The 25,900-nt window shown below is 43.3% G+C and overlaps 1 protein-coding gene across 6 annotated transcripts in view; it reads left to right on the top strand.

Moving 5' to 3' along the window:
* MGMT (O-6-methylguanine-DNA methyltransferase) overlaps positions 1–25,900 on the top strand; it is a 728,754-nt gene that overhangs the window by 647,328 nt on the left and 55,526 nt on the right. For all 6 annotated transcript variants that reach the window (XM_073595727.1, XM_073595728.1, XM_073595731.1 and 3 more), the window contains one exon: positions 18,524–18,663. In XM_073595727.1, the coding sequence (XP_073451828.1) occupies positions 18,524–18,663 (140 nt within the window). The remainder of the gene's footprint in view (positions 1–18,523; positions 18,664–25,900) is intronic.

Here is a 25,900-nt window from a genome sequence, read left to right as displayed (position 1 = left end):
ATGTACTTGTGCTGTAGCACACCCCAACGAATAAATGTGAGCACTGGCACTTGCCGCAACACTGTGAATCTAACCGCAAAGATAAAGTCTTCCAAGCATAGTTTGCAGAAAAAATGACCACTTATTTTAACCCCAATGTATCTTCAGGAAATAAAGTAAGGCACTTGTGGAAGAAAAAAAAATAGAACCTAATTTCAACCACTCTCCATCATGTCATAATTGATCATATCTGAACCAGGAATAAATTCTACTTTCATGATCCAACATCATGTGGTTGGGTGGACAGCATATCAACTTTTTTTACCTTTTCTATTAAAGTATGTGCAAATAGCAACTGGTGATATTTGGTCATTTCAATAGCACTTCAATTTAAAGTAGAACAGAGTTCCTCTTTAAGTAAAATCACAGTAAGGAAGAGCCGTGTTTGCCTAAGGAAATTCTTCCAGCAGTCAAGAACGTGGATACTTGTGCTAATGATCCCAAATCTGTTAATGTGGTTTCTCCAGTTAAATTGATTCATGAATTTTGAAGAGAACATTACCTAATGAATTTTCTTTGAATAGAAAGCAATTAAAAGGACAAATCAGACTGATTAACCCCACCATCAACTCACCGCCACAGTACGGCACAAGGTTTGAAATTCTATCATAGGGAAAAACTAGAGCAGATTTGCTATCTTTTTGCCCTCTGCTAATCCATGTAAATTAATGAACAAAAAAGTTAATTTCTTTGGTGACCTTCTTCTGGTATCACCTGGATTATGCTTATGTTTAATTTGCTTAATGTTATAATATTAAAAGACTAAACATATTTTTCTCCCTAACAAAGTGATTATCATTCCCTGCAGTCTCAAGTCATTTTTGCACTCACTTAACCCATATGAAAAGTGCACTCTTCCCTTCCGGCAAACTTCTGTAACTTTGAAAGTATGAGAGTTCAATGACTATTTTGTACATGTATCTACATACATATGCGGCATGTATGTATATATCTATATATATATATATATCTATATACACAGTATAAAATATATATATATATATATATATAACCTATGTGTGCACCTATACTTGTATACTTGCTAAGCCCCTTTAAAGTAGAGAATAAACCCGAATTAGATAATATTTATTTTGCTAATGCACCGTGCATCATAAACAATTGCCACTTTTTTATACAGTTTTTTTGCATGCTTGCATTTTTCTTTTCAGTACTGCTAATTTCCTCCAGTCTCTTTCAGCCACTTCCTGTCTACATGCACTCCCTCCAGTGTCAGCTACCAATCTCTCCGGACTGCTTTACTGATTGTTACATTGTTGAACCATGCATGCAAAATGTTGGTCAACAAGGGCACTTTTAGTCTGCACCAGGGGTGCATGTAACAGGGTGGCACTGCAACAGCACAGTTGACACCCTTTTATTAGAAGTGCCTGAATAAGGCAGGATCACCAGGTAATGTTTTAAAGTAGAACTAAAGACAAATTGTTTTAATTAACTTTTGATTGAGGATTGAGTGAGGGATGGTTAAAACCCCTGTAAGGTTTATTTTTACCATGTGTGTCCCATTGAGCAGATTTCCCTTCACTTCCTGTCCCATAGCCAAAACAGAAAGCGAAACAAAATCCACCTAGTGAGGGAATCCCTAGTTGTCACGAATGTCACAAAAACTAGCATCCCCAGTTCTGGGGACGACCCAAAATCTGGGATTTTCTTTAACTTTCACTTTTGTTGATAAAGGTAAACATGACTAATAGAGAGGGTGAATCTCCCTAACAGGGGCAAAGACAGCAATACAATCTGACAGGTGTTCTAATCCTTCTCCACTCTATCCAAAACTAAAAAAAAACTAAAACAAAAGTGTGCCTTAAGTTATACTTTAAGACACAAATTCCTTTCCTTGACATAGACTGCCCTAAAGCTACACAAGCTCCACCCACCCCACCACATCACTCATTCATAGAGTTCTGTGAATGGGAGAACTACAACTACCATCAACCATTGCAGCTGATGGCTTGTAGTTCTCAATGAATTACCATGGTGCTGATGAGAACTCTAGGTAGTTCATTGATGCTTCTGTCATTCAGTAACTGCCTGGCATTTGAGGTACAGGCAGACAACTACTACACAGTGCTAAGGAGAAAGCCAACACACACCAGGGATCACTGATGTCCATTTAGCAAGGATATCCACAAGCTCAACATTGACAGCCCTTGTCTTGTCCACCGCTCTGACTAAGCCTTCTGGGTGAAGCGCATTAAAGGGTTAGACCTAAAAGAGGGCAATCAATGTCAAGCTTGTTAATATCTTTCTTATAAATGTGGACACCACTGATCCCTGTGGTGTGAGGTGGCTTTCTTCTTAGCACTCAGTCTGTAAGTGGAGGCAGCTCATATAACCTGTGGCACCTGGGTTTGAAGTGGCAATTAGTACAAGCGGATTGGAAAGGGGATAATTTGTGTCCAAACATTAAAGTGGTTGTTAACTCACTTATTGTTGTTACTACAATCCCTTCTGTTATAATAAATGCTGTGCCCCACTGTATATGTTTTCTAAAAAATCCACCGATAAATACCTTATTTTTTTAGCTCCAATTGGCGCTCACGTCACCGGCCGTCTCTCTCCTCACCAGGTCTGACAGCAAAGCTGGTGGAGCCCGAGAAACCCCCGCTAACGTCAGCCAGTAGATGGAGAGAGACGGCCTGTCATGTGACCATCGAGCGCCCCCATAAAACAAGGTATTTATCTGCAGATTTTTTAGAAAACATATACAGTGGGGCACAGCATTTATTATAACAGAGGGGATTGTAGTAACAACAGAAAGTTATGATAACAGCAGGTGGGGGGGGCGGGCATTGGTACGAGCTGACAGGCAGGGAGGGGAGAAGGACACAGGAGCAGAGAGCAGGGCTGCGGATGATGGAGGCACATAAACTGACCACGGTGTCAGGGCTCAGCAGCCATGATATACCGTGGTCAGTTTATAGAGGGGAGGCCATAGGCAGGCAGGATCAGCCAGGTATTTCAGGTGTTAAAGGGGGCCAAATGACACAGCACAAGCACTGTGCTGTGGAAAATGCTCTAAGGGAACAGGATCCAATTTTTTTTCTTTTAGGTTAACAAACACTTTAACCACTTAAGCCCCGGACCATTTTGCTGGCCAAAGACCAGAGCACTTTTTGCGATTCGGTTGTGCGACGTGACTCCCAAACAAAATTGACGTCCTTTTTTCCCCACATATAGAGCTTTCTTTTGGTGGTATTTGATCACCTCTGCGGTTTTTATTTTTTGCGCTATAAACAAAAATAGAGCGACAATTTTGAAAAAAACGCATTATTTTTTACTTTTTGCTATAATAAATATCCCCAAAAAATATATCAAAAAACATTTTTTTTCCTCAGTTTAGGCCGATACGTATTTACAAGAATGTGAGGGGTGTCTTCACTTTCATGAGATACTGTATATGTATGTATATGTATATATATATATATATATATATATATATATATATATATATATATATATCTCATTATATCTATAAAGGGACAGTGGTTTACAGGTCACATACCTAATGTCACTGTGCCTGTGGTGTCCAAATAGGTTGTTACAGACGGGTCATGTCACGGACTAATACTCACCGAGGCCGAGATGCCGAGAGCGGCTCGCCCTTACGACCACGCGCACCCAGACCCCCAAAATGGGTACAGGAAGCTGGGGGCACGCGGAGGCACGGGCTTCCGGTAGATAGGAGGTTCCAAGATGGGAAGCGGGTGCTCTGGGGGCTGCAGGAGAGACCAGAGATCAGGGCGGAGTAAGGCAGAGGCAGGACTGGAATAATAAGCAGAGGTCAGATGTATAGCAGGTAGTAATCAGGGTATCAGGTAGTCCAGTAATGTAATGGTTAAACAGGCCAAGGTTCGGTACACAGAGCAGGCAAGATATTGGACAGTCCAGAAGAGTAGTGTTTTAACAAGCCAGGGTTCAGTACACAGAGCAAGCAGGTAATGGGACAATCCAGCAGAGTAGTGGTTAAACAGGCCAGGGTTCAGTACACAGAGCAGGCAGGTAACTAGGACAGTCCAGCAGAGTAGTGGTTAAACAGGCCAGGGTTCGGTACACAGAGCAGACAGGTAATTAGGGCAATCCGGAAGAGTAGTTATTTAGACAAGCCAAGGTTCAGTACACAGGCAGGCAGATTACAGAAGCTCAAACAGGCACAGGGAACAGGGAGAGCTGACGACAAACCAGCAACCCAACTGGGCGCTGGAGCCGTCAGAAATAGTCTCCCTGCTTGGCGAGCGCGTCACTGTGACGCGCTACCGGGCACCCGCTCGGGCGACGGCGCGCACACGAGGTCCGCCGTGCACCCGCGCCGCACCATCAGGCCGCGGACGGGTGTGCGGCGAAGCGCCAATCCCCCGCGCATGCGCACCGGAGCCCGGCGAGCGGAGACGCTCCCTGGCTCCTGACAGTGCCCCCCTCCTAAGGGCGGACACTGGACGCCAAGGCTAGCCATCAATTCTGGATGATCTTGGTGAAAAGTTTGGATTAACCGTGGAGCGTGCAGATTCCTAGCGGGCTCCCAAGAATTATCTTCAGGTGGATAACCCTTCCATTGAATCAGATACTGTAGCTGCCTGCCCTTCTTCCTACAACTCAGAATGGATTCCACTTCGAATTCATTCTCGCCATCGATTCTGACTGGCGGAGGAGGAGGCTCTCTTCTTCCCGGAAAAGGGCTAGGCACCACAGGCTTCAATAGTGACACGTGGAAAACAGGATGAATCCGATATGTCTTGGGAAGTGCTAGCTCGACAGCCACAGGGTTAATGATCCTCTTGACTTGAAAAGGACCAATGAACTTAGGTCCAAGTTTTCGAGATGGCAATGGTAATCTAAGATTAATGGTGGACAACCAGACCTCCTCTCCTAAGTCAAACTTTGGGTTTGCCTTTCTGCCCCGATCGTACTGTTTCTTGTAGTCTTCCTGTGCCTTGTGTAATATGTCTTGAATCTTCTGAAAGTTAGATTGCAACGAGGTTATCCTATCCTGGACTGCAGGAACTGCCATTTCGGGAATGTTAGCAAAGGACGTGGGATGGAACCCACAATTGGCCCAGAAGGGAGTCTGGTTGGTAGAGGCATGAATTGAATTGTTGTACGCAAATTCAGCGTAGGGAAGAAGACTCGCCCAATCATCCTGAGAACCCGAGCAGAAGCAGCGGAGGTATTGCTCTAACGTTTGGTTGGTCCTCTCCGTCTGGCCATTGCTTTGGGGGTGATAGGCTGAAGAGAGACAAACGTTGATGCCCAGGGCCTTGCAGAGTTCCCTCCAGAATTTGGACGTAAATTGAACGCCCCTATCTGACACGATGCTTCTTGGTATCCCATGGAGCCTAACAACCTCTTTTAGGAAGACACTGGCTGTGTCTACGGCAGAGGGAGTACCTCTCATGGGCAAAAAATGGGCCATCTTGGAGAGGCGGTCGACAATGACAAGGATGGTAGAAAAATTTTCTGAGGTAGGTAGGTCAACAATAAAATCCATGGACACATCAGCCCATGGCCGTTCCGGGATGGGCAAAGGTCTGAGCAGGCCCCAGGATTTGGTGTTTGCCCCCTTGTTCCGCTGGCACAGAGAACAGGACGTCACATATTCTTTACAGTCCCTTCTCCATCCTGGCCACCATAAAGAACGAGAAAGAAGTTCAGCCGTTTTCTTATTCCCGAAGTGTCCTGCCATCTTATGGTCATGACACATCTTAAGAGCTAAGGGCCGAGTCACTTGTGGTACAAATATTTTTCCTTTAATCCAGAAGAGGTCCTCATATTTCTTCAAGGAGTGCACCACTGGTTCTGTGCATGAGCCCGATGAGGATCTGATGGATGACATTAAGTCCGCCTGAGTTAATCCGAGGAAATTTTGAAGAGAGAGGATCGTGCTTGGTGTTGACATTTGAGAGTCTGTGGAGAACATCCGCAAAAGAGCATCGGCCTTCCCGTTCTTTGCTCCAGGTCTGTAGGCTATATGAAAGTTAAAACGGGAAAAGAAGAGGGCCCAACGGGCTTGACGGGGTTTTAGTCATCTTGCTGTTCGGAGGTACTCAAGATTCTTGTGATCCGTAAAGATCATGACCGGGTGTACTGCCCCTTCCAGCAAATACCTCCACTCCTCTAAAGCGAACTTTATAGCCAGCAGCTCCCTGTCACCCACATCGTAGTTGAGTTCCGGTGGACTGAGTTTCCTAGAGGCGAAAGCTACCGGGTGTAGAATGGCCTTCGGTCCCTGTCTCTGGGAGAGAATTGCTCCAGTTGCGATCTCAGATGCGTCCACCTCTAATACGAAGGGTTGAGTCGGGTCAGGATGGCAGAGAATTGGGGCGGAACTGAACAACTTCTTTAACTTTAGGAAAGCCTCTTGAGCGGCTGCGGACCACTGAAAAGAACTGTGCTGACGAGTTAATTGGGTAATAGGTGCCACGATGGCTGAGAATCCAACAGTAAATTTCCGATAGAAGTTGGAGAATCCTATGAACCTCTGTACTCCTTTCTTGTTAGATGGGGCCGGCCACTCTTGAATTGCCTGAATCTTCTGTGGCTCCATTGCGACCCCATTGGTTGAAAGTATGAATCCCAGGAACTGTATGGTTGATTTTTCAAATTCGCACTTTTCAGCTTTCAGGTATAGCTTGTGCTGTTGAAGTATGGCAAGAACCTTCTTTACGTGCCTCTTGTGTATCTCTAGAGTAGGGGAGAAGATAAAAATATTGTCCAGATATACTACAAGGAAGTCATCTAAATATTCTCGAAATATGTCATTCACCAGGTGTTGAAAGGTGGCTGGGGCATTGCAGAGTCCGAATGGCATCACTAAGTACTCGAAATGCCCGAATCTGGACCTAAAAGCCGTCTTCCATTCGTCTCCAGCCCTGATCCTGACGAGATTGTAGGCCCCCCGGAGATCAAGTTTAGAGAACACCTTAGCTGATCGGAACCTCTGGAATAACTCGGGGATGAGTGGTAGCGGGTACCGGTTCTTAAGCGTGATGTTATTGAGTTGTCGATAATCTACACAGGGTCTTAAGGTACCGTCTTTTTTACCAACGAAAAAGATACCCGCTCCGGCGGGTGAAGATGAAGGACGGATGAAGCCCTTCTTGAGGTTGTCGTCTATGTATTGTTTAAGAGCTTCTAGCTCGGTTTCTGAGAGAGGGAATATCCGGCCGAATGGAATCTCGGATCCAGGAAGGAGGTCGATTGGACAGTCGTAGGACCGGTGAGGTGGTAGGTGGTCAGCCATCTGTTTGCTGAAGATCTCTTGAAACTCAAGGTACTCGGAGGGAACATGTTGGAGATTGCCTGATGGCGCCGCCATTGTGGCACAAACTTTGGGAGCCGGGAGCAAACAGTGCTGAGAGCAATACTGAGAGGAGAAGGATACTGCCTTAGTGCTCCATTTAATCTGTGGATCGTGAGCCTGTAACCAGGGTAAGCCTAGTATGACGGGAAAGATTGGTGAATGAATCAAGTCGAGCCGTAAGAACTCCCGGTGGCCGGAATCAGTGGTTACTGGAATAGGTTGGGTCTCCTGGGTGATGGGACCTGAGCAAGGAAGGGATCCGTCGGCCAGATGTATTCGTAGATCCTGCTCTTTAGTTTGTAGAGGGATATTCAAACTGTGCGCCAAGGCAGCGTCTATGAAGCAACTGCATGCTCCGGAATCAATGATGGCCTGCAAGCGAGTCTCCCCTTCCGGAAGCTGTAGGGAAATAAACAACATCACGTAAGTCTTGGGAATGTTATTGTTTGGATAGTTCAATACATTTGGCTGAGGAGACTTACTGGGCCTGATCGGACAGCTGTGCAGGAAATGTCCGGTTCCTCCGCAGTAGAGACATAGGTTAGACTGTCGCCTGCGTTGCTTCTCTTCGGAGGTTAGCGGGCCTCGAACCAGGCCGAGCTGCATTGGTTCGACCTCAGGGACCGGTGCAGCAGCAGCTGAAGTTGAGGTCGAGGTTTGTGCAGAGTGGGGTCTTGGCAACGCCCAGGTGGGGCGTGGCCCCTGGAACCGCTCTGAGCGTCGCTCCCGTAGTCGCCTATCTAGCTTCGTGGCTGCTTGAATGAGTTCCTCCAAAGAAGCAGGGGTTTCCATCCTAGCTAATTCGTCCTTGAGTAACTCGGACAAGCCTTGGCGGTACTGATAACGTAGGGCTGGCTCGTTCCAATTTGTATCAGCCGCCCACTTACGGAATTCCACAGTATAGTCCTCAATAGGTCTTCTTCCTTGGGACAGATGGTGCAGGATGGCCTCAGCTGTAGCCATACGCTGTGGGTCATCGTAGAGCGGGGACATGCTCTCAAAGAAGGCCTCAATGGTGTTCAGGACAGGACTGCTCTGTTCCATCAAGCCGTGGGCCCAAGCTTGGGGTTCTTCGGATAGTAAGGAAATCGCAAATCCCACCTTGACGATTTCTGAAGAAAAGGTTCTCGGCTGGAGAGCGAAGTAGAGGGAACATGCGTTTTTGAAGGCCCTAAACTTCTTACGGTCCCCCGAGAACCGTTCTGGTGCAGGGACCCTGGGTTCGGGAAGTGCCATGATGACGGTGGGGTTGGCAGAAGCCTGAGGGAGCGGACCCCCACTGCTGGGTGCAGGAGCTGCGGCTGCGGAGGGTAGCGACCCTGTGATCTGCTGAAGACGGTTATCAATTTGGGTATAACCTTCCTGTAATTTCTGTACTGAGTCAGCGAGGGTAGATACCTGTTGGCACAGGATCTCCAGAGGAGAGCGCGCTCTGTCGGCCTTGGACATCTGGCTGGTTTGTACTGTCACGGACTAATACTCACCGAGGCTGAGATGCCGAGAGCGGCTCGCCCTTACGACCACGCGCACCCAGACCCCCGAAATGGGTACAGGAAGCTGGGGGCACGCGGAGGCATGGGCTTCCACCATCAGGCCGCGGACGGGTGTGCGGCGAAGTGCCAATCCCCCACGCATGCGCACCGGAGCCCGGCGAGCGGAGACGCTCCCTGGCTCCTGACAGGTCAGTAGTGTGTGAGTAGCCGCCCATATAGAGAGGTGTGTGAGACAAATTTGTGAGTGACCACAAGGATTCACATGGAACTACTGTGGGAAACAATGGAGAAGAGAAAAGAGAGCACAACTTCTCTGATCCTGTGAAAATTACCTTTGTTTTACTTGTAGTTGAAGAAGTTGCATCTCAAATAATGGGAGCATGGAGGAATCGGAGAGCAGTGTTAAGAATCAATGTGTTAAGAAATAAGTCCAGCACTGCCTGGATGCTTGTTCTCTGTATCTTGTGTAAAATTGTATATAGCACCCCTCTGACACCTTGGAAGCATGGGGGCACCTCCAGAGGCAGGGGATGGGCCAACATTTCACCCAGGGCTGAGTCCATGTCTAAAATGGGGGACTGAGAAAGAACATTGGGTGTCAGTCACTTTTGTCTTGCAGAAAAGATCTATTGCAGAACGGTTAAGGAGGTGAGGGTTAGGGGTCCCAGATACCATGCATATCACTTACAGATTCTCTCGATCCATGTCCAGCTTCACAGTGCCAGAACCCTTAAGCTCACCTTGCAACACTGTAGGCAGTATCTTAGCTGGTTCACAGACTTCTTTCTCTGTTTCTTAGGCACAGTGCATCCTCCTCCAAGCAATTCACCAAGAAAGCATCCTTCTTCCTGGCTTTCTACAGCAAGAGTCCTCCTCTTGGGCTCCTTCTTGGTGCAGTTTCCTCTATCACCAGGCAGGAAAGCTTTGGGACCACTTAAGGCTTAGCTCCAAAATTCAGCACATGGTAGGCTCCACGCCAGCTATGAGGCCTAGAAGAGCTCAGTCCATCGGCACATCCCCAGATCTCAGCTTGATGGAAGAGAGAGATCCCAAGGCCTGGCCCAAATATTAATATCCTCCCCTAGCAGGCACCAGTGGCCTTGAACTTCCTACCACGTTGGCTGCCGGAAGTATATATATATTCATAACTCATGTTATGAAAGCTCATGCTATTGCCTGTGGTACCAGTGACACCCACTGGCAACAGTGAGAAATCACCCAACTGAGTTTAGAAAAAGACCAAGTAAGAAACTATACAATCAGTCTGGGCTAACTACCACCAAGCCAAAAACTACATTTAGTCAATAGCCCCTGTTTGAGACAGGGTGCTACGTGTATAAGCCAGATGATCCTATGGTCCTCCCTGTGCTGGAGAAGGCAAGTGTCCTTCCTAGCAGTGTGTGTAGACTGATATCACCTGCTATTGCTCTATATTTTCACAGCAGTAGCATTTTTTTGAGTCTGTGTGCTGACAGGGAAAGGAATATAATAATTGAAAAAGCACTTTCTATTTCTGTGGTCACAGCATACACTTTCATTTTGTAGCAACATTGTAACAAGCAATACATACAATAGTTACAATAATTTTGCAATCCAATCTAAGCTTACTTAAAAAAATCCTTTCATGGTTCTGCCTGTCTTCTGGCCATTTCTTTCCACAACTTCCTGGGTTCCCTGCATGCTTTTCATCTTGTCAGCTGTTTATCCTCGATTTTTTAAGGACTACATATCCCATGTTACCTTCCTGCCTGCAAGCAGTGATTCCTGTACTGACTCCGCCTCCTGAATCTCCTCCCCTCAGCACCTCTGTAGTTCAGGAGGCAGCCTCTGTGAATTCTGTGACACAGCAGTTCCTACTCCAAAGGGCATAGTGAATTTGTGTCACTGAACTGAAAGAAGTGTTGGGATCTTCACAAACTTTAAGGTCGTTCAAATTATTAGGAGTAAGCTAGACATAATTGAAACACAATGTGGAAATTATTATATCATTTTACATTTTTGAAGTTGGGACCCTACTTAAAGTGTTACTAAACCCAGGACCCTGCACTCACTGTATCTGGTCTCCCACACTACACAGAACATGGAAATGCAATTGTTTTAGTAAATATAAACTGCTAAATACCTTTTCTCATCACCAGTCTTGTGACTTCTAGGAGTGTCTGATAAAGCTTGTAGGGGGAGTTTTCATTCTCCTCTAACTGTCCTATGAGGCGGCAGGACCCCTGACCCTCTGTATGGACAGTGCTGATTGGCCCTGCGCTAATCACATGCACTCACTTTAAGGCTGGGTTAGTAGTGTGAACCAAGCCTAAAGGCCCCCCTAAAATGGGAATGATGAACATGTTTTATCCTCTTCTGTCAAGTACTACAGAATGTGATGGTGTTAAATATTAAGCTGTTATTGGTAATAGATGTTAAGTGGGGATATGTGCAATGTCTCTGTATTCAGAATATTTTTAGGTAAAAAGTATTTTGAGGCTGTGAGAATGCGGTCATGTATGTACAGTATTGAAATAAGCTGACTGGCAGCCAAGCGTATCATGTGCAGCTTTATCAAAGACTTGCCTGGATTTATATAGTGGAAGGGAGGAAACACATGTTTCAGCTGTCATAAATCATTCTGAGCAGCCCACAAATCACAGCTCTTGATGTGTGTAAAGATTTGTCTACTCAAGCTATAAAAGGGAAAGTCATTTGAAGTGCCTTTAAACCCCATCTATTGTATAACAAGCTGCCTTTACACTGAGCGTATAACAGTCACATCACAATGTATGTGGTCATATCAAAATGTCTGCTGTGTCAGATGCTGCTACAAACAGATACTCATTAGATGTCTACATGCGACATGTCCCCTTGCCAAAGATAGGAGTGTTTGGGACTGGCAGTAACTAACCATTAGCCATGACATGTTTGGTGATACAGTAAAACCTTGGTTTGAGAGTAACTTGGTTTGAGAGCGTTTTGCAAGACAAGCAAAATAAAAAATAAAAATGTTGACTTGATATACAAGCGATGTCTTGATATACAAGTAGCGTCATGTCACAACTGAGTATAAAAGAGAAGAGAGGCGCCTCTAAGTGTAGCAATATGATTACATTTAATGAAGGTACAACATTTAGCAACTCACATGGTTGATGAATAAAACAGGCACATCTAAGTATGCAGGCATCCGGGGTAAAGCTGTTTACATAGACCGTCCTCCTCACTGCCATCAACATCATCCCATCCACACTGCGCTCCACAAGCGGTTCAAGCCTCGCTTTCAGATCGCTCTACTGCAGGGTAGTCTTCCCGGTCACGATTGCAGACTGACAGCGGTGAGAGCTGGCCGTGCTGGGGATGGTCTATGTGGACAGCTGTACCCCGGATGCCTGCATACTTAGATGTGCCTCTTTTAATCATCAACCGTGTGAGTTGCTAAATGTTGTACCTTCATTAAATGTAATCATATTGCTACACTTAGAGGCGCCTCTCTTGTCTTTTAAACTCTGTAGCTCCTGCTGGATTTTGCTTCTAATCCCCTTGTGAGGCTTCCATTTGTTAATGGACATTTTATGGTTACACAACTTATCACATTGCTATAATCTTTTTATATGGACTATAAACTGAAGGACCTATGAATAAATGGTTGTGGAACAAATCATTTGAGTTTCCATAAGTTCTTATAGGGGAATTTGCTTTGATATACAAGTGCTTTGGATTACAAGCATGTTTCTGGAACGAATTATGCTCGCAATCCAAGGTTTTACTGTAATCTGCTTTCTGTATAGTTTGCTTTTGTGCAACTTTCTTTAGAAAAAGACCTTCTTATAGGGCAGGTGTCTCCAAACTATGGCCCTCTAGTTGTTTAGGAACTACAATTCCCATCATGTCAAGTCATGTCTGTGAATGTCAGAGTTTTACAATGCCTCATGGGGCGTGTAGTTCCGCAACAGCTGGAGGGCCCTAGTTTGGAGATCCCTGTTCTAGGGTTTAACTTCAAGGGGAGCAGAGGATGCAACTGCTATGGGGCCCATGAGGTCAGGAGCACACCTTTGACTGCTCCTTCAACCTGTGCACTCACACTCCATACTATGCCAAACAAAGGAGTAGATATAACCCACAAAGCTAATCTAGCACACGAAAACTAGGCACCTCAAGATACTAACTGTAATTAGTTGCCACAGAGTGTGCTGAGAATTTCCAAAACAGGGGAAACCACAGGCAAATTCCAATTGTTTGAAAACTTAACACTTATGTCGCGTACACACGACCGGTTTAGCCATCGCAATAAACTCTAACGGCTTCTCCGACGTAACTCCGACGGAATTCCATTCAAGCGGTCTTGCCTACACACGGTCAACCCAAAGTCTGACCAAAGTCCGACCGTCCTGAATGTGACGTACAACACTTACGACGGGACTAGAAAAAGTAAGTTCAATAGCCAGTAGCCAATAGTTTCCGTCTCGTACTTGCTTCAGAGCATGCATCTTTTTTGGTCCATCGGACCAGCATACAGATGATCGGTTTTCCTGATAGGAATTGGGTCCGTCGGAAAGATTTAGAACATGTTCCATTTCTAGGTCTGTCAGATTTTTTGAAAAAGAAAAGTGCGATAAGGGCTACACACGATCGGTATATACGATGAAAAGCTTCCGTCGGACGTTTTCTGTCGGACAGTCCGTTCGTGTGTACGCGGCATTAGACACATCCCGCACTGCAGGTCTGCAAAATGCTTGTAATAAAAACTCTAAACAAATCTTGATGGCCTCTAAGCAAACTATAGCAAAGGCTTGGAAACCCCATCACTCTGTCTTTTGGAGACCAAGAACAGAGTTGCTCCATCCATAATACATAGTGAGATTGGCAATAGGCAACTATACTAGATAAGATCCAGAAACAGCTGAAAGTTTGGCAGCCCTGAGAGGATCATTTTCTTCCACCAAGTTTTGACCCTTCTCTCTTGGAACCATGATTCCTCTGATTCCGGCACTGCCAAACAGATACTCTGCTGCCCCTTTGGAAGCCAGCGGCCTCCTCCCACCTTTCCTTTCCTTCCCTTCCTTTCTCTTTTATTTCTCCCTCTCCACTGGTGAGCTTAAAACGGAGCTCCTTAATCAGTTTTTTTTTTTTCTCAAAAACACCCCCCCCCCCCGGTGATAGTGACAGCTTATGTAAATCAAACTGGCATATGCTGTATATGTCATAATTTTAGTTCTTTGTAAATCTAATGTACTCACTGCTCCCCTGTATCATGTAAGCTCCCATGTTGAGTGTGTTGAGCATCTGAAGCCCGCTCAGAGATTCTTCCAGGATACAGTATAGCTGGCTACCCTACCCAGCATGCACCTCCCGATCTCGCGCCTGCGCAGTGTGAACTAAGCGTGGTGCACTTGGTGTATTGCAGGTTTCCATAACAATGGTGGCGTCAGAGGAACTTCCTGCCTCATTGGTATGGCAACCTGTCAATCAGTTTGCCCATTGACTCCTGGGATTGATGACACTTATATCCCAGGAGCCAAGGGGCAGGAGGATATGAGGTGGAGGTATTCATTAACCCTACAGGTACTAAACCTTAAGAAAAAACAAAAACAACTCCCTAACATTAATGACAGAGTGATCAGCAACAATGGGGGCTGAAGATAAAAAATAGGGTGGAACTCCACTTTAATGACTGGTGACTGTGGTTTTCCACGAGTGTGTAAAGGAAATATGTAAGTTCTGTATATAATTGTATTCTATTTTGTATGTATTGCACACTGCCCTCACTGTGCACACGGCACTAATAATGTTTTCAGTACATGTTTGCATTCTTTCGAGTCCTGATTAGAATTAGTCTGCCTATGTTACGCCCCTTGTTACCATACAAGTACAATTGTAATATTAATGTGATACCTACGTAATCATGTGTATAAAAATAATTGCGTCATAATAAAGCAGAACAGTTATTTGGAAAGATGCTGAGCGTATCTTTTGTGTCTGTTCCCTACTGCAGTAGTTATTATTAATTTGGAACCACTAATCAATATGAGGATAGGAGTTGCCCATCTATAAATTTCCATCTCAAGTGTTTTGTAAATCTTCTTCTGATGTTCGAAATGTTGTACTACCTTGTATCATATTCGTAGTTATACTATGATTGCTTTTTGAGGGCTTATCACTCCCCCATCTTTTATATCTTATAGTTGATTGTTAGATCCCAATTTTTCTATATTGTTGTGATCCACGGAATACTTAATTATCCCCTCTTATGGATATGTATGAATAACCCAGTTTTTTTGTAACTTTGAGTTACTTATAACTTTGTATGCTTTGTTATCTACTTTTAATAAAAAATACTGAACAAGAAAAAAAAAATGCCTGCAAAAGGTTTCTCAGGACCTGTTGAAAAACACCCCCAGGAATGTAATTTCCTGCTTGTGTGATAGGCTCGCTGTTTTTATCAGACATCTGCACTAAGATACAAGTACATTTTTAGCCATCCTCTGCAATAGGAATTTCTTTTTTGGTGAGATTCTTCCAAAGGGTTAAACACTTAAAGTGATGGAGTCATTGTAACTTTCCTCACTAGAGCACTGAAAGTACACCCGGTGATTATAATGTACCAGACCCTACCATTTAAGAGTCAGTCTGGTGAGGACGTAGTGTAACCAACTGCTTTTTCTTCAGAACAGAAAAAGGTAAGGCTTTGCTACAAAGTTTGTTAAAATCCTTGCAATGTGCACAGATCACTCAGATGGGATTTTTTTTTACACTTTAAAACTCAATTTAGGCCAAATATTTAATTATACAGTTTAAATGCAAATATCTGAACTATTTAACCTGCCAAGAAATCTGTAATTGTGTTTGGCTCTCCTTGGATTCACAAGGCCCTATCACAGTACAAAGAAAACGAGTGCCTCCTCACCCCACAGCCTGTTGGCTGCATCACTGTACTGATGAGGCTTTCCCTTTTCTTTGTCATCTCCTGTAGTGAATGTCCCAGTGTGACAGCAATATGTGCTGAGGAATATCTACTGGGAAAAAAATAGCAAACAAAGAAAAAATAATATAGCGTATAACAGCCGTCATCACATGGCGGTATGCGGTCTGAGCACGGACCGAGCCAATTAACCATTGATAATGTACACATTTTGTTGTGCCCATCAGGGTGCCCCTTAACATAAAATGTGCCCATCAGCATGCTACCTATTTTATGTTAAGGGTCACACTGATGGGCACATTTTATGTTAGGGGGCACTCTGATGAGCATACTTTATGTTAAGGGGCACTATGATGGGCTTATTTTATGTTAAGAGCAACACTGATGGGCACATTCTATGTTAAGGGACATGCAGATGGGCATGTTTTGTTGTGCCCATCAGCATGCGCCTTAACATAAGATGTGCCCATCAGAGTGCCCCTTAACATAAAATGTGCCCATCAGCATGCTCCTTATTTTATGTTAAGGTTCACTCTGATGGGCACATTTTATGTTAAGGGGCACTCTAATGCGTACAACAAAATGTGCTCATTAGCATGCCCCTTAACATAAATGTACCCATCAGAGTACTCCTTAACATAAAATAAGGGGCATGCTGATGGGCACATTTTATGTTAAGGGGGCACACTGATGGGCACATATGTTAGTAGGGGCACGCTGATGGTCACATATTATGTTAAGGGGGCACTCTGATGGGGACACCTGATGTAAGTGGGAAATCTGTCGGGATTACTTGATGTAAGTGGGCACACTGATGGGGACACCTGATATAAGGGAATACTCTGATGGTGGCAACTGATTTATGGGGGTAGTCTGATGGGGGCACCCAATGTAATGAATTACTCTGGTAAGGCCACCTGATGTAAGGGGGAACACTATTGGGGACATTTACATTTACAGAGTATTACCAGAGTGTGTGGAGAAAAGAGTAAGGAAAGCGACAGAGAGCTTGTGCCAAATAAAGGAAAGAAGACGCGTACAATCTTTCATGGCACAGACTTGTGATTCGAACCTCTTCAGGATTTTTTTTTTCGTTACCGAAAAAAAATTTTAATTCACTACCCCTGGAGTATACAATTAGGACACAAGTCATATTTTAATTGAATGTTATTAAAAATTACCTTTCCTTTTCAATCTGCAGCTCTGTAAATTTCTGAAAATGCAATACGGCTACCTGGAGGTGTTCTGTACACAAAATGCCCCCCAGAAACATCCTTTCCTGCTTGTCTTACTTGGTTTACCGATTTTCCCAGAAGCCTGCAATAAGATACAAGTTAGATTTCTGGCATCCCCTGCAACAAAAATTTAATTTTTGGCGAGATACTCCCAATGGGAAATCACGTCTAAAGGGTTGCAGGCCCAGCAGCTTTTCTCATTAGTGCCCTGCAGGTGCTGCAGCTGATTGATATTCATGAAACCACTCCCATTAGACTCACTTTCCCACATGGACACAGAGAAACATACAGGGATTTCTTTAGAATACCAAAAGGTATTAATCTGCAGCAAAGTTTGTTAAAATCCCTGCAATGTACATAGATCACCCAGAGGGGAATGTTTATTTCTCAAGAAAAGTGGAGTTATACTTTATAGCTGATAAAAACAAAGTTTTGAAGTACTGCTAGCAACAGTTTTTAAAGATACAGTTAATAATATGATAGATCCATAACGTGATCTAATTAGGCCTTATATATTTGCCTGGAATTCAGATGTAACTTAGAGTAACTCCACTTTTGTTGAGGAAAAAAACAAAACATCCTTTGTTGCTCTGAAGATATAGCTGTTTTTCCGTGTCCATGTGTAAATTGAATCTGTATAGGAGTGGTTTTGTAATTATCAAGCAGCTGTTGCACCTGCAAGGCACTAATGAGGAACATTGCAGGGTTGGCATCCCTTTGTACCTAATTTACCCTTGGGAGTATCTCACCAAAAATGACATTACTGTTGCAGGGGATGCTCAAAATCGAATTTGTATCTTAGTGCAGACTTCTGGGAAAATCAGTAAGCCAATCACACAACCAGGAAATTACATATCTGGGGGGGAGGGGGGGTCTGTACACCATCTGTGTACAGAATGCCTTCAGGTAGCCATATTGCATTTGCAGAAAATTACAGAGCTGCAGAGTGAAAAGGAAAGGTCGTTTTTAATAATATTAAATTACAATATGATTTTTTGCAATTGCATACGCTATATTATTATTATTTTTATTTGCAATTTTTTTTTATCCACAAAAGTGGAGTTACCTTTTAAAGTATAACTATGGGCAAAACTTTTTTTTTTCATTTCAGGACAAGTAGAGAGGGTGAATCTCCCTAACGGGGGGCACTGACAGCAATAAAAATTTGCAGGGGTTCTAATTCCTCTACACTCTTTCCAAAACTAAAAAAAAGTTTAGCCTTTAGTTATACTTTAAAGGGATTTTTGTCAGATAAAGATAGAATATTGCATATGAATATTTTGTATTTCCAATATAGTCAGCAGGTGGCACCTGGAGCATGTTACACATTACACCCAAGTATAGGTGTAACATGTAGCATTCTCAGAAGGTGAACTTACCCTTTAAATAAGATTTCACTAAGCATACTGGAGTGGGCTGCCTCAATATCTTCATAGCAGGCATGGGTAAGGATCTTCATTCTAGTATAATTAAAAATCCTTGATGTGTATGATTTATTTTTGAGTGTCGCTTAAACATGGAATTTTTTGTTTCATCTTAGACTCCTTCACAAAAACTGTGCTACTGACGCTTCTTAAGGATGTGAAAATGGGAGAAACTGTTACCTATAAAGGGCTGGCTGAAGTTGTAGGTAATGCAAAAGCCATGAGAGCGGTCGGAGGGGCCATGAGGAGCAACCCAGTAAGTGAAAACCATTTGTTTGGCACCAGTTTGCTATCTCATTTAAATCTGCAGTGGAATATTGTAGAGCTTTGTACCAAAAAGTGGCCCAAGGCAAGCCACAAACAAATTTTGATTCATGCTTTTATTAATCAAATCAATCGAATTCACAAGAAGATGAGTTAACGTCTACTGGGTGGATATACTGTAATGTCAATGGATTATTGAGGTAAGACTGCATATTGCATTGTTAATAGAATTTTTTGACCTGACAGATCAAATCTTGCAAAAATCTCTGTGCCGCCTGTTTTACACTTGGAAGGAACTATACAGAATACGGGAGTTCCAACCACGCACATGTCCAAATCTACAGTGCCTTGAAAAAGTATTCATACCCCTTGAAATTTTCCACATTTTGTCATGCTACAACCAAAAACCTAAATTTATTTTATTGGGATTTTAGACAATAAACCAACACAAAGTGGCACATAATTGTGAAGTGGGAGGAAAACGATAAATGGTTTTCAAAATTTTTTACAAACAAACATCTGGAAAGTGTGGCGTGCATTTGTATTCAGCCCCCTTTACTCTGATACCCCTAACTAAAATCTAGTGGAAAAAATTGCCTTCAGAAGTCACCTAATTAGTAAATAGTCATATGGGCCAATGAACACACCAGACAGATCAGTGATAAAGATGTGGAGAACTTTAAAGCAGGGTTAGGTTGTAAAAAACTATCCCAACTGTGAACATCTCATGGAGCATTGTTCAATCCATCATCTGAAAATGGAAAGAGTATGGCATGATTGCAAACCTACCAAGACATGGTCGTTCACCTGAACTGACAGGCTGGGCAAGGAGAGCATTCATCAGAGAAGCAGCCAAAAGACCCATTGTAACTCTGGAGGAGCTGCAGAGATCCACAGCTCAGGTGGGAGAATCTGTCCACAGGACAACTATTAGTCATGCACTCCACAAATCTGACCTTTATGGAAGAGTGGCAAGAAGAAAGCCATAAGAAGTCCTGTTTGAAGTTTGCGAGAAGCCTTGTGGGGGACACAGCAAACATGTGGAAGAAGGTGCTCTGGACAGATGAGACCAAAATTAAACTTTTTGGCCTAAAAGCAAAACACTATGCGTGGCGGAAAACAAACACTGCACATCACCCTGAACACACCAACCCCACTGTGAAACAGGGTGGTGGCAGCATCATATTGTGGGGATGCTTTTGTTCAGCAGAGACATTGAAGCTGATCAGAGTTGATGGGAAGATGGATGGAGCCAAATACTTGGCAATCTTAGAAGAAAACCTGCTAGTCTTCAAAAGACTTGAGACTGGGGCGGAGGTTCACCTTCCAGCAGGACAATGACCCTAAACATACAGCCAGAGCTACAATGGAATGGCTTAGATCAAACCATATTCATACGTTAGAATGGCCCAGTCAGGGTCCAGACCTAAATCCAATTGAGAATCTGTGGCAAGATTTGAAAATTGCTGTTCCCAGACGCTCTCCATCCAAGCTGACAGAGCTTGAGCTATTTTGCAAAGAAGAATGGGCAAAAATTTCACTCTTTAGAAGTGCAAAGCTGGTAGAGACATCCCCAAAAAGACTTGCAGCTGTAATTGCAGTGAAAGGTGGTTCTACAAAGTATTGACTGAGGGGGGCTGAATACAAATACACACCACACTTTCCAGATATTTATTTGTAAAAAAATTTGTATTATTTGTAAAAAAAATTGAAATTCATTTATCATTTTCCTTCCATTTCACAATTATGTGCCACTTTGTGTTGGTCTATCACATTAAATCCCAATAAAATACATTTACGTTTTTGGTTGTAACATGACAAAATGTGGAAAATTTCAAGGGGTATGAATACTTTTTTCAAGGCACTGTAGTTGGGCTGTAAGCTGACACCACTATTGTGCATCACTGGTTAAACCATCTGGTGCTTCTGGTAGTTAGACATTTTTGGGGGTAATTAGAAGACTTAATATGAGCACAGCAAAAATGTCTATATTCCACATCTGCTCATTGCTAATCTGAACATGGTCATAGAAAGCTTGCAATTTATGTATTGTCTGTGTTATGCCCTGTACACACAATAGGACTTTCCGAAGGAAAATGTGCGATCGGAACTTGTCGGAAATTCCGACCGTGTGTGGGCTTCATCGGACTTTTTCCATCGGAATTTCTGACACACAAAGTTTGAGAGCTGGCTCTACTATCCAACAAAATCCATTTGCGTAAATTCCGATCGTGTGTACACAATTCCGACACACAAAGTTCCACGCATGCTCGTAATCAAGCAGAAGAGCAGCACTGGCTATTGAACTTCATTTTTCTCGGCTCGTGGTACGTGTTGTACGTCACCGCGTTCTTGATGTTCGGAATTTCCGTCCAACTTTGTTTGACCGTGTGTATGCAAGACAAGTTTGAGCCAACATCCGTCGGAAAAAATCTGATGGATTATTTTGTCAGAATGTCTGATCGTGTGTACAGGGCATTAGAGTTCTTGTGAGCTTTCATGTAGTGCACAAGTCACATTAGTTTGCTTTGGCTCATTCACACAAGCATCTGTGCTAGAATAAAGGGATGGCAATTGTGCATTGCACGGGTTCCTTTTTTTTTGTAATGGACTTTGTTGACATTTCATGTGGTTCTATTGGCTGCAGCCTGGTGCGAGGCAGTGGATTCGGTCACACTGCACTAAAAAAAAAAGTATCGCTTGATGTATATTTTTTCAGCTCGCACCACGGCAACCACCACCTGCTAGAGAAGGGGGCATTTTGCCTTGTCTTGCAATGGGACTGCACTAAAATAGCTGCCGAGCGATGTCCCGCTGCATCTGGTGTGAATGGGCTCTTAATAAAAAAGCAAAGTTGATTGCATTTGGTGCTATAATGATAGTAATGAACACTAGGTCACATATAAATGTTGGGTTGATATGTTTTCGTTGTCACCAGTTATTTTTCTTTTTTTGTACAGTCCATTTAGACCCATGTCGATTCGTTTATTAGACCCTTGTAGTGTGCGTGTGAATGCTGACCACGGCATTACTACACCACCCAAAACAAGCTATAAATCTTGGGTCTCATACTGGTTCTGGATTTGGTCCTCAACAAAGGGTCCATTAGCATTGTTACCACATATATATACACTAGAAATTAGGGCAGGTTGCAAAATGCATAATTGTTTCACTAACTGAACTAGACCTTATTCCACGTCACAGCGAATTTATATATTTGATTTTTACAAAATGCATTGAATTCCCAAGTTATCTTTTCTAAGGTACTCTTCAGCAAACGTGAATATTTCTAATTTAAATTAAATGGCCTGCCTGCTGAATGTCTCTAATTTTTCAACCCTAGCATTTATCCTGAAGTCCCAGATGCTCCATGGAAGGTGACCAATAGGTACCTGAAGTTGATTGCCATTTACAGCAGGTGGATGTTTGTTGGGTCAATTTCTATACCGGATTAATTTAATACTAAGTCAACAATGACATCTCCCATATTCCTATCAGGGCAGGTTCTCCTTAAAAGTCATGTAAGTGGAATTTGTGACTTCAACACAGCTGCAGGTTTAACAAATGGCATTACCGATTGCCTGTACTTGTTGCTCAAAGTTTCTCTTAGCCTTAATCACTGAAATAAGACGACATTTGGGCGGGGGGATTATAATGATGTCAGCTCGCTTTAACCCTTTGAGGCTGTTGTGGCACAGTTATTAGAATGATTTATTTCCCCAGCTCTGTCTTATGTCACTTCTGCCACCTTCTGTGCCACCCCAACAAGTCAAAACCGCATTCCACCTCAATTATTTTTAATTGTTGACAGATTTCACTCACACGTTCTGTAAGCTTTTTTTTTTCTCAGCCCCAGCTTGAGATCTTAACAAAAGCAAACTTGGCCACACATGGGTGGCAACATGAGGCTAATGCATGGATACACTGTCCATTTTACATTTGTGACTCACCAAGGAATGCTGGCATTGAGCTGACCCACATACCCAGAGTGGAAAAGTCTAAGTCCAACGGGCAGCTTCCAGCGGTGAAGGATATAGATACTGGAGAGCTGCCACGCTTGTTGCACAAAAGAGCCATGCATATGTTCCTACAGGGAAAGTGCACAGGGTTTAACAAAGGATTAATGTAAAAGTGCCTGTGCCAGGGAAAGCCGAGACAGACACTACTCATATACAGTGCTATTATTAAAAGACTGCTACAGGCAAATAGACAAAACACCCTGTAGTTCCATATTGTAAAACTTTAGAAGCTGTGAAATCATTGTAATTCATCAAATTACCTGCAATGTGTCATTTATATAAAGTTGTCACATGCTGACGTCTGAAATAAGGCTTTCAGAGGCTATTCTTGAATCTGACAGGCTGCAGGGTAGATGATTAGATTGGCTCATAGGGGAACAATATGCTTAGAGTAGCTTCTACCAGGATGGTGCAGCTTTAGTCACCAGAGGAACCCTGGTCCTTCTCTTCCAGTGGAAGCACTAGGAAGCCTCATCCTTACCAGAAATGCCTCCCTTTTGACATTTTGTCTGTTGTTCCCAGCGTTTTGGGGGGTAACAGAGCTGATATGAGAATAGTTTCCTCATACCACAACACAATGCAAGGGCAAAAAGTTCAATACCAGCCAAAACAATCTTTAATCAGTTTTGGATTGAGATGAACGTTTAGAACCTTTGGCAGGTTAAAACTGTTATATACACATTAGGAAGAGTTCCCCTCTTTTCCTGCATGCTTAACTAAATACAAAGTAATGCCCCGTACACATGATCGGATTTTCCGACAACAAATGCTGGATGTGAGCTTGTTGGCGGAAAGTCCGACTGTGTGTATGCTCCATCGAACATTTGTTGTCGGACGTTCCGCCAACAAATGTTGGCTAGCAGGTTCACAAATTTTCCGCCAACAAATGTTTGTTGTCGGAAAGTCTGATTGTGTGCACACAAGTCCTTCGCACAAAAGTCCATGCATGCTCGGAATCAAGTACAAGCCGGAAGCGATCGGTCTTGTAAAACTAGCGTTCGTAATGGAGATACCACGTTCGTCTTGTACGTAACCACGTTCGTAATTGTTGCCCAAAATTTGTGTGACTGTGTGTATGCAAGACAAGTTGGAGCCAACACCCTTCGAACAAAATTCCACGGTTTTGTTGTCGGAAAGTCCGATCGTGTGTACGGGACATTAGAGTTACTTTAACAGGGCCAAACAGAGCAATAGAAGCAGAACTTCTAACCTTTTCCAACTCTACTAAAAAAGTGCTTTTACTGTTTTCCACCTTCGAGAGATTCTCTTATTTCCTATACTGGTGACCACACATAAAAATTCATAAATGGGTTACAAACAGCAATAGAAACCTGACAGATTCCAACCTTTCCTTTTTGCTAACAAAATATAGGATTCTTGACTTAACAGTAAAATCCATTTTTTGAATTACAGTACATAACACAGCATCGTTGGTTATATACAGCTGCCTTCAGGTGATTGGACATTCCCTTTATTACCTCTCCCAGCTAGCCTCAGTTTTGTTGCAAGCATTTGAGAGATCATAAAGGAAAGAGAGGAGGGACCTGTGTCCTGTTTTGCATAAAAAAAAAAAAAAAAAAAAAAAAGGATTTTACTGGTAAGTCAAAATCAAGTGAGTACTGTCCATGTGCACTAATACAGCTACAATCACGTAAAGTGTACTGGTAAGTCAAAAATCATGTTTTCTTAGTCATACAGTAACGTACCCAGTAGCCTTATACACACGTAGCCTGTACACACGGTCGGACATTGATCAGACATTCCGACAACAAAATCCATGGATTTTTTCCAACGGATGTTGGCCCAAACTTGTCTTGCATACACACGGTCACACAAAGTTGTCGGAAAATCTGGTCGTTCTGAACGCTGTGACATATAACACGTACGTTGGGACTATAAATGGGGCAGTAGCCAATAGCTTTCGTCTCTTAATTTATTCTGAGCATGCGTGGCACTTTGTGCGTCGGATTTGTATACACGCGATCGGAATTTCCGACAACGGATTTTGTTGTTGGAAAATTTTATAGCCTGCTCTCAAACTTTGTGTGTCAGAAATTCCGATGGAAAATGTGTGATGGAGCCCACACACGGTCGGAATTTCCGACAACAAGGTCCTATCGCACATTTTCCGTCAGAAAATCCGACTGTGTGTACAGGGCATTAGTCTTTAACCATGGGACATCCGAAAGCAGTCTAACCAAAGGGTGGACAACACTGAAAATAAACACCAACAGGACCACAAAACAACAAATCAAGAAGGGCATGCTAGGCTGAAAACAGCTTGTAGCACCTTATGCCCAAAAACTGGCATCAAAAGAAGCCTGAACATCCACCTGGTAAAACTTGACAAATGTCTGAACAGAGGACCAGGTGGCAGCCTCGCAAATCTGAGAAACAGATACCTGATGCTCAAAAGCCTATAAAACAACCGATTTGGCAGGTTATACCTTAACTGTAGACAATAGGCTCCAATGATGAACATTTAGGAAAAACAAAAAGGGAGCCTGATTGTCTAAAAGAGGCTGTAGCGCAGATGTAGACTTTCACAGCGCATACTATGTCAAAACAGTGGAGATAAAAATCCTTGGGATGTTTCAGAGCAGAACATAAGTAGGGAGTGATAATGTCCTAGTTAAGGTGAAAGGAGGAAAACATCTAAGGGAAAAAAGAGGCCTTAGGCCTCATGACAACCTTGTTCTTGTGTAACACTAGTAAAGGCTCTTTTCAGGAAAAGGCTGCTAACTCAGAGACTCTCTGCACAAGGGTAATAGCAACAAGTAAAATCAAGAGGAGCCTCTGAAGGGCTGAAAGAGATGGCAAGGTTCACTGTTAGGACTGACTATTTTTGCAGAAAACCCTCCTCAATCGGATATTGCTAAACAAAACATTTTGGAGGAAAAAAAATAGCTTTTTAGGATGGAGCCAGTCACCTTATAAGACAGGCTGTAAGAGAAAGTGGACTGAGAAGGTCTTAGCAGGCGTGGGCAATTTTAGGAACCCCTTGTTGGAGACAAGCTCTATGGCTGCAACTGACCATTTAGGCCTCATGCACACAAACGTTTATTAGCTTAAAAAATCGAAAACAGAAAATCCCTGGCTCCATGCCTGAGGAGCCACCGGTGCTGAATACAACCTCTAATATGCCGTACATTAATGCGCTGATAGCTGTTGATGTAGCAACAGCTGGGGTTTACACAAGTATGGACACAT

The sequence above is a fragment of the Aquarana catesbeiana genome, linkage group LG08, assembly GCF_042186555.1.
Source record: "Aquarana catesbeiana isolate 2022-GZ linkage group LG08, ASM4218655v1, whole genome shotgun sequence".
NCBI lineage: Eukaryota > Metazoa > Chordata > Amphibia > Anura > Ranidae > Aquarana > Aquarana catesbeiana.
Note: the sequence above shows the minus strand (reverse complement) of the source record. Positions and strands in the feature narration are given on the sequence as shown.